Here is a 10362-nt window from a genome sequence, read left to right on the forward strand (position 1 = left end):
AGTCACTGTTGGCAGTTACACTTAGGATTTTTCTTGACATGTTTACATATTTCATCTCAAGATTCCTTTGAGCAATTACTATTAAACTTTCTGGAATTATAAAGTTTCACTTCTCCTTAAGATAACTTAGAATATGAGGGAGTCAAAAAGCAGCAGTGAGAACCAACATTGGCAGAAATAAGATGCCATGTAACACAACTCTACTAGACCCTGCACGACCCCCTAAGGGGCTTTCCTTTCACAGTATCTATGTTGGTGTCCTTTCCAGGACCAAAATAAAAAGCCAAACCATCACGCTAAGTCTAAAAACAACTACCACAATAATTATCTTTCAGAATTAAAAAAGTAAACTGTCTAGATAAATATATGGCATAATGGCGTAATTGAAAGATTTTATACAGCATTTCACTGAAACACACACACACACATTAGGTCATATTACAAAATCAGGTAAAGAAAATTAACCAGAATACAGCACCCGCAACAGTGTGATACTGGCAGATTTCCTTCAAATTTATTTTGTATTCTTTATTTTGAAGTAATAGTACAAAGAACGGTATAATGCTACCAAGATTCCACAGCTGCTGACAGTTTACTACATCTGCCATGTTCTCCCTCTCAAAAATGTAGTATTCCTTTTTGTCTGAACCATTTCAGATTATGTTACAGACATGATACTCCTTTATATTTAAGTATTTACTCCTAAATATTTCCTAAGGACAAGGTCACTCTCTCATAAAACCAAATGATCAAAATCAGGAAATTAACAGTGAAACCATACTATAATCTAATCTACAGATCTTATTCATTTTACCAATTATCAAAATACTGTCCTTTACATTAAAATATATATATATATATATGGCCCTTATCCCATAAATCCAGGATCATACGAAGCATTTTAAGCAGTCGTATCTCTTTAGTCTCCTTTACTCGGAACAGTTCCTAGAGGTGTCATTCATTGTCTTTTACAGCCTTGACATATTCAAAGAATATGAGCAGTTACTTTGGTAGAATGTCCCTCTGGTAAACATTTAGACTTGTCTGCTTCCCCTTGATTAGGTTCAGGTTGTGCTTTTTTGGCAGGAATACCATAAAAAGGATCTCAATACTGTATGAGCAGGCATGTGTTACGTTTGTCCCATTACTAGGGATGTAAAGTTTGATTATTTAAGGTGGTGCCTGCCAGATTTTTCACCAGGTTACTATTTTTACCTTTGTAAATATTAAGCATTTTGTGGGGAGATACTTGAAGATTATGCAGACATTCTATTCATCAAACTTTCATCCAATAGCATTCATTGAGGAATCTTACCTTAATCATTTGTCAAATAGTGATTTTTCTAACTTACGTCATTCATTCTAGATTTATTAGTTGGCATTCAACCTTGGTGAAGTACTTCGTTGAAGTACTTCGTTTGCTAGTATGGACTCATTGATTCCTTTTTAATGGATTCTTATGATTATATTAATGGTCAAACTGTCCCAGATTCTGCCAATAGGAGTCTTTTCAAACCACCCCCTATATCATTTCAACATCACCATTATTTTTGAGCCATTCCTTACAGTAAAGATCTCCAGGTCCCCCCGCCCCCAACCTTGTTTTTCTCCCCATTGCGGTAACATGAAATCTACCCTCAACAAATTTTAAGTGTACATCAATTGTTAACTGTAGTATCATGTTTATGAGATTCCCTGATGGCTCAGATGGTAAAGAGTCTGCCTTCAGTGTGGGAGACCTGGGTTCCATTCCTGGATTAAGAAGATCGCCTGGAGAAGGAAATGGCAACCCATTCCAGTATTCTTGCCTGGAAAATCCCATGGATGGAGGAGCCTGGCAGGTTACATACCATGGGGTTGAAGAGCCAGACATGACTGAGTGACTTCACTTTCACTTCACTTCCACATGTTTACAGCAGATCTCTTAGATCTATCTCATAAATCCAACAGAGCTTACTCATTGTACATAACTAAAACTTTATGCCCACTGAATAGCATCTCTCCATTTCTCTCCCTCCTGCCCCTGGCAACAACCACCCTACTTAATGTTTTTATGAGTCTAGCTATTTTAGATACCTCATATAAGGGGACTCCAGTATTCTTGGAAAATCCCACAGATGGAAGAGCCTGGTGGGCTGCAGTCCATGGGATCGCTGAGAGTTGGACACGACTCAGTGACTTCACTTTCACTTTTCACTTTCATGCATTGGAGAAGGAAATGGCAACCCACTCCAGTGTTCTTGCCTGGAGAATCCCAGGGACGGGGGAGCCTGGTGGGCTGCCATCTATGGGGATGCACAGAGTCAGACACGACTGAAGCGACTTAGCAGCAGCAACAGCAGCAGCATATAAGGGGAATGATGCAGATGACACTACCCTTATGGCAGAAAGTGAATAACTAAAGAGCCTCTTGAAAGTAAAAGAGGAGAATGAAAAAGTTGGCTTAAAGCTCAACATTCAGAACACTAAGATCATGGCATCTGGTCCCATCACTTCATGGCAAATAGATGGGGAAACAGTGGCTGACTTTATTTTGAGGGGCTCCAAAATCACTGCAGATGGTGACTGCAGCCATGAAATTAAAAGACACTTAATCCTTGGAAGGAAAGTTATGACCAACCTAGACAGCATTTTAAAAAGCTTAGACATTACTTTGCCAACAGAGGTCTGTCTAGTCAAGGCAGGTTTTTCCAGTGGTCGTGTATGGATGTGAGAGTTGGACTATAAAGAAAGCTGAACACTGAAGAATTGATGCTTTTGAACTGTGGTGTTGGAGAAGACTCTTGAGAGTCACTTGGACTGTAAGGAGATCCAAACAGTCCATCCTAAAGGAGATCAGTCCTGGGTATTCATTAGAAGGACTGATGTTGAAGCTGAAACTCCAATATGTTGGCCACCTGATGCAAAGAGCTGACTCATTGGAAAAGACCCTGATGCTGGGAAAGATTGAGAAGGGGATGACAGAGGATGAGATGGTTGGATGGCATCACCGACTCAATGGACATGGGTTTGGGTAGACTCCAGCAGTTGGTGGACAGGGAGGCCTGGCGTGCTGCGGTTCATGGGGTCCCCAAGAGTTGGACACGACTGAATGACTGAACTCAAGTGGCTTATTTCACTTAGCAAAGTATCCTTAAGATCCACTCATGTTGCATACAGCATGATTTCCTTCCTTTTTAAAGGCTGAATAATATTCCATTGTGTATCCACTAATCCATAAATGGACATGTAGGTTGTTATCACATCTTAGCCATTGTGAATGTTATAATGAACATGTGAGTGCAAATATCTCTTAAGATCCTATTTTTAACTCAAAGTGAGAATGCTGGATCACGTAACAATTCTTTTAATTTTATAGGAAATTTCATGATTTTTCATAACAGCTGCACCCTGACATTCCCATGAACAGTGTACAAGGGTTCAAATGTCTCCATATCCTCATCAACACTAGTTATCTTCTGGATTGGTTTTTATGATAGCCATCCCAACAGGTGTGAGGTGATATCTCGCTGTAGCTTTGATTTGCATTCCCCCAATTAGTGATATTGAGCATCTTTCCATATACTTGCTGACCATCTATATGTCTTCTTTGAAGAAATGCCTATTCAGATCCCTTGCCTATGTATGCTACTGAATTGTAGGAGTTCCTTGTATATTACGATTATGAACCTTTTATCAGATACGCAGTTTTAAATATTTTTCCTCATTCCATAAGTTGACTTTTCAGTGTTAATTGTGAAAAGCTGTGCAGCTTTTTACTTTGATATATCCAGGCCCCAACCCTAGAGTTGACCATTTCCCCAAAAAGTAGTGATTCCTTTCCGTAGACAACAGTATTTATTAATAGAAACCAAGATCTAGGCACTAGCTGTGCTGTTTGCTACTGAGGCTTCATATGGATTATTTAGTCATCATGACTAGACAGTTGAAATTTTGAGTCTTGTGTTTTTACTTTCAAATCCTTTTCCATATTAACAAAGTTCAAATTTTTTTTAACAGTTGTATACTATTTCTTTAAATGGAAGTAATATAATGTGCCCTTGGTGTGCTTCATATTTTCCAGTTAAAATACAAATCTGAAATAAATCTTTTCATATACTGGAAATACCTTTTCATATTCAGGATTGAAAGCTTAATTATTTGATAAAAAGTTATTCATTTGTTTAATGGCTTTAGTGCCCCTAGATACAAACTGCAAAACACTTTTCAAAACAAGTGCCCCAAATGTTAATACATAAGAGAATGTTCATTTTATCCTACATTTACTTCCACTAAGTATTAAAAAGAAACTTTTTACTTTATTATTTGAGAAAAACATAAGTACCTCTTAGGAGCTGTATCTCCTACCAACAAGTGCAAGATAAAATTATATTTGTGGAAAAATTTAGTGTTCAAAGCCTTTCATTTCCACTTATCAACCCCCTGTTAGTTATTATTTCTGTGAGGTAGGAACCTAAATTTCAGAAAGCTGGCTTGTTCAGAGTCATACACCTAAGAGCAGATGTTTAAATGGATTCCTGCACTAACTATGTGGGTCTAAAGCCTGTCTCCACTGCTAACCAGCTGTGTAACTAGAGAAGTTATCTGAACTCTGCATCCCTCAACTTCTTCATTTTTAAAATGAGGATTATTATCTACTTCCTAAGCCTATTGTGAAGATGAAATGAGAATAAATGGCAACCCACTCCAGTACTCTTGCTGGAAAATCCCATGGAAACGGAGGAGCTTGGCTACAGTCCATGGGGTCGCAAAGAGTCGCACATGACTGAGTGACTTCACTTTCACTTTTCACTTTCATGTACTGGAGAAGGAAATGGCAACCCACTCCAGTGTTCTTGCCTGGAGAATCCCAGGGACAGAGGAGCCTGGTAGGCTGCCATCTATGGGGTCGCACAGAGTCAGACACGACTGAAGCGACTTAGCAGCAGCAGCATATGTAAGCACATAGAATAGTACCTGTCACGTAAGTGCTACCCAAACGTTAGCTGTGATTATCATCATTGACAGTAATAAACTATTTTTAAGGGGACTACATTGTGTTGCACAATTTATGCCATAGATGTTTTACCAGACTCTCTCACTTACTCTCCCCAATTCTTTAAGGCAGCATATTACACCTACTTTGTAGATAAGAAAAAGAAATCTCAGAGAGGTAAAAAGTACTTTGCTTACTATCACTATGACAGTAGTGGTAGAATTGGATTCTGAATTGGTAGGTGACTATGACTACAAAAACCATGTTTTCCCCACTTGCTGACTGCACCAAGTTTGAGTTCATTCAACATAAAATAAAGAACAAGGGTGGGACTGGTCTGGAAGCATTCATGAAGAAAGTCTTGAGCCAAGCCTTGGGGAAAAGTGTAAGATTCACATTAATAGGGGAGAGAGCATTAAAAGTGAGTTGATAAATAAAAGGAAAAATCTAAGGGGAAAGAAGGATAGTATGGTTACACTTAAGGAGGCGTAAGATCACTCTAAGTAGAGGGTCTGTGTAAGGCTTGATTGATTCCTATTGGTTGACTAATTGATTACCTGAAAAGATAGAGATAAACTGCTTAGAGAATCCCAGGGACAGGGGAGCCTGGTGGGCCGCTGTCTATGGGGTGGCACAGAGTCGGACACGACTGAAGCGACTTAGCAGCAGCAGCAGCATAGGAAGAGAACAACGTCTCTAGCCTGGATTTCAGTAAGGGCACAAAACTGAGGACACCCAAACAATGTAAACGTTGACAGCCAAGGCTTCTAGAAGCGGTACTTGAGCTGAAGGGACAGGAGATGAAAAGTGGAGATTTCAGGAGAGAAGGACATCATTCTAGGCAGAACAAAATGCAAAGGCACAGAAGCCTGAAAGAACAGGGGCACTCAGGGCGCTGTGGAAGAAATAGCTGAAGAGCGCGGGATATTCCTGGGATGGAGGTGGGGGCTGGTAGGGAATGCACTGGCCACGTCGAAAAATGGCTGTGTTGACAGGTCAAAGAACTGAGATTTTTATATTGGGGCGGGGGGGTAGTTCCAGAGTTGGATTTTTAGCAGAGAATTGATGAGGGGGTGTGCAATTGAGAAGAATAAGTCTAAGTGCAGGGACACTAACTGGGAGACTTTTTAAAACTAGTAGTAAAATACCAGCAACTGTGACGGAAAACCAGCTAATAGCAGCTCTCGTTGGAAAAGCTGGGAACCTGGAGTTGATGTAACAACGTCGTGAGGCTTCGAGAGGGTAAGTCACGCACCCAGCGGCTGAGGCTGGACTCGAACCCGGGGACCACACCAAAGCCAGCGCTCACTTGGACCACAACGATTAAAACAGAATCAACATCTACAGGCAGAACAACTGTGTTAGGGCGTTAAGATTAGGTACGCACACCCACCCTCCGCCTCGTCTCCTGTCGCGGCATTTTTTAACGCGGCAGCACTCTTTATTTTTTTAAAGGGGGCTTTCCACTTCTCCAGGCCCGGGGACTACCTCCGTCCCTCTCCACCCCCACAGTGGACGCCTCAGGTCCGCAGACCTCACCTGGCCCGGTCGAGATCCAGACCTGACCATCTCTCGCAGCTTCAGAAAAGTCCAAACGGAGTGAAACAAAGCCGCAAGATAAAAGGAATTAACCGCCGCCGACTCCCGACCGCCCTTGGCCCGCCCCTCGAGCTTCCGCTTCCGGGAAGGAGCCCGCCAGATGCTGCGCCTCATAGTCCCGGGCGCGCAACCAGAACCTTTCTCCGACCCACCGCACGGCGCCTTGGGTTTGCGCAATAGACCCCTCCCGGCCCCGGCTCGTCACACTCGGCTGCAGGGTGAGAGAAGTCCACAGAACGCCGGCGAACGCTGCGGGTCCTGGGCGGGGCGGGGCCGAGAGGGGCGGGGGTGGGGGGGTGAGAGGGGCGGGGCCGAGAGGGGCGGGGCGGAGAAGGGCGGGACGAGGAGCGGGAGACCTGGGCTGACCAGAATCCACGATCACCTGGGAGACCTGAGTTTGCTGCCGCGAGGGCTTCCACTGGAGGGAGAGCCCTTGTCCTGCATCTGCTAGGAGAAGTGGCAACGGGGACCCGCCAAGACCAGAGGAAGGGACTACGGTAGAAGGCCAATAGGTTTCAGAGGAATTGCACTGTCTCTGGATTTTGACCCTGTATTTTTAGTTGGTGTTTTGAATACCGTTTTGAATGTTTTTGTTCTTGGTAATCAATAAACATCAATCCTACGCCCTGTTTTCTTTGTGTGATTCTGATAGCAATTTAAGATTTTTTTATTCTGTGGCCTAATAATCGTGCTCATTAGCTGCGATTTTAGTTTTACTTCCAGGCATAGTTGTTTCTTCAGTGGAGGTAATCACTGTTAACAAAGAATAGCACAGTATTCTTACCATTGGCGTGCTGCACGAATTTTAATGGAAATGTCTTTGTTTTTAAGGTATTGCGTTTGGGGTTAATGTTTTAAATCGAGCTGGAGAGAAAACCCAACTTATTTCATTTTGAAGTAAGAAAGAAAAAGATCTACATCTTGCAAGTCCTAATTACAATTAAAATAATCCAAAAACTGAAATCTATGTAACAATATATTGCACACTTGTACTGAGTGATTTGGCGAAACTAGACATTTGATAAATTTGGCTTTGAATTAGATTAAACTGAGGAGAACTCTCTCTTCCCTCTTCATATATCCTATAAAGTGTTTAACATATTCGACTGTTTTCAGTTTTTGCTTAGTTGATTTTCAAAACTTATACTGATTTTTCCTAATTAATACAGGCTTATTTTAGGAAACACAGATAAAGAAATAAAACTCATGATCCCACTAGATTGGTACATTCCCTTCTAGACTTTTTCCAACTACATACAGACAGTCCCCATTTATGATGGTCCAGCTAGGGACTTTTCAGCTTTATGATGGTGTGAAAGCAATATGTGTTCAGTAGAAACTGTGCTTTTAATTTTGGATTTTGATCTTTTCCCAGCCTAGTGATATGAGGTAAGATACTCTCTCTTGATGCTGGGCATCTTAGGGAGCCTCAGTTCCTAGCCAGCCACAACGTGAGGACAGTGCACTGTGTTTGAGCATGTTTAATGTAGGCTAATGTAGGCTAGGCTAAGCTATAGGAGAAGGCAATGGCACCCCACTCCAGTACTCTTCCTGGAAAATCCCATGGACAGAGGAGCCTGGTAGGCTGCAGTCCATGCAATAATGAAGAGTCAGACACGACTGAGTGACTCACTTTCACTTTTCGCTTTCATGCATTGGAGAAGGAAATGGCAACCCACTCCAGTGTTCTTGCCTGGAGAATACCAGGGACAGGGAGCTTGGTAGGTTGCCGTCTATGGCGTCTCATAGAGTCGGACACGACTAAAGCGACGCGGCAGCAGCAGCAGCAGCAGCAGCAGGCTAAGCTATGGGCTTCCCCAGTGGCTCAGCAGTCAAGAATCTGCCTGCAATGCAGGAGAAATCCAGTTTAATCCCTGAGTGAGGAGGGTCCCCTGGAGGAGGAAATGGCAACCCACTCAGATATTCTTGCCTGGGAATTCCCATGGACAGAGGAGGCTGATGGGCTACAGTCCATGGGGTCGCAAAGATGTTGGACAGGACTTACCAACTAAACAACCAACAACAATAATCCCATGGTAACCAAGGAGCAAGTGAGTAACATACAAATATATTACAGTTACAATGTAATAGGATATGTATTGCTGACACATGAGTGTTTTAATATCTCATCAACGTTGTTTGTTAACCTACAATTACAAAATGGCTGCCTGATGGTCATTTCCCTAATCTTTGGAATTTTATGCTTCTCCCATCCATTTTTGTTTGTTTCATTGGGGTTTTTACCTCTTTATAAGTTTTTAAGATAATAGTTCCTGTTGCTTTTTTTTAATAAAAATTTTTTCTTGTCGAAAAATAGACAAATCATAAAATTTGCCATCTGAAGCAATATTAAGTGTACAATTCAGTAGCTGTAAATACATTGTAATATTGTGCGCATCACCACCATACCTCTCCAGAACTCTTCATCTTGTAAAACTAAAATACTGCAGCCATCAAACAATGAATCCCATTCACCCATCCTCCAGTCCCTGATGGACAGATAAATGTGGGATCACATGGTAATTGCCCTGTTGTGACTGGCATACTTTACTTGTCTTCAAGGTTTATCAATGTTGTAGCATGTATCAAAATTTCCTTTCTTTTTGAAGCTAAACAATATTCCATTGTATGTATGTGCCACATTTATCTATCCATCTATCTCTTGATGGACTCAGGTTGCTTCAAAATTTTAGCTATTGTGATAAATATTGTTGCTATAAACATGGGTGTACTAGTATCTTTTCCAGACTCTGCTTTCAATTCTTTTGGGTATATACCCAGAACTACTGGATCATATGATAGTTTTATTATTAAACTTTTTGACGAACCACCATACTCTTTTCCACAACGGCTGCACCATTTTACATTCCCACCAACAGTGCACAAGGGTTCCAATTTTCCCACGTTCTCCCCAACACTTGTTATTTTCTTTTTTTTTTTAATGGTGGTGGTGGTGGTTTAGTTGCTAAGTCATGTCTGACTCTAGCGACCCCATGGACTGTAGCCTGCCAGGTTCCTCTGTCCATGGGATTCTCCAGGCAAGAAGACTGGAGTGAATTGCCATTCCCTTCTCCAGGGGATCTTACTGACCCAGGGATCAAACCTGGGTATCCTGCATTGCAGGCAGATTCTTTACCAACTGAGCTACAAGGCCATCCTAATTGGTGGGAGGTAGTCTTTCACTGTAATTTTGATTTGAATATGCCTAATGATTAATGGAGGAGGCTTTATAAGCAGCTGAGAAAAGAAGAGACGGTAAAGGCAAGGATAAAAGGAAAAACATACCATTTGAATGCAAGGTTCCAAAGAATAGCAAGGAGAGATAAGAAAGCCTTCCTCAGTGAACAATGCAAAGACATAGAGAAAAACAATAGAATGGGGAAGACTAGAGATCCCTTCAAGAAAATTAGAGATACCAAGGGAAGTTTTCATGCAAAGATGGGCACAATAAAGGACAGAAATGGTATGGACCTTAACAGAAGCTGAAGATATTAAGAAGAGGTGACAAGAATACACAGACGAACTATACAAAGAAGACCTTCATGACCCAGATAATCATGATGGTGTGATCACTCACCTAGAGCCAGACATCCTGGAATGGGAAGTCAAGTGGGCCTTAGGAAGGCCCACCATCACCACGAACAAACCTAGTGGAGGTGATGGAATTCCAGTTGAGCTATTTAAAGTCCTGAAAGATGATGCTGTGAAAGTGCTGCACTCAATATGTCAGCAAATTTGGAAAACTCAGCAGTGACCACAGGACTGGAAAAGGTCAGTTTTCATTCCAA

The 10362-nt window shown here is 41.7% G+C and overlaps 1 protein-coding gene across 2 annotated transcripts in view; it reads right to left on the reverse strand.

The window, feature by feature from the left end:
- CCDC14 (coiled-coil domain containing 14) overlaps positions 1-6753 on the reverse strand; it is a 46066-nt gene extending 39313 nt beyond the window's left edge. The window contains exon 1 of one of the 2 annotated variants that reach the window (XR_011249574.1): positions 6515-6753. Coding sequence is in view for 1 of the 2 variants with exons in the window: in XM_069555968.1 (XP_069412069.1) it covers positions 6515-6688 (174 nt within the window). In the remaining variant the exon portion in view is untranslated. The remainder of the gene's footprint in view (positions 1-6514) is intronic. The other variant, XM_069555968.1, reaches the window with a different exon arrangement.
- Positions 6754-10362: the final 3609 nt, after the last annotated feature.

This window comes from Ovis canadensis, chromosome 1, assembly GCF_042477335.2.
Source record: "Ovis canadensis isolate MfBH-ARS-UI-01 breed Bighorn chromosome 1, ARS-UI_OviCan_v2, whole genome shotgun sequence".
In the NCBI taxonomy this organism is placed as follows: Eukaryota; Metazoa; Chordata; class Mammalia; order Artiodactyla; family Bovidae; genus Ovis; species Ovis canadensis.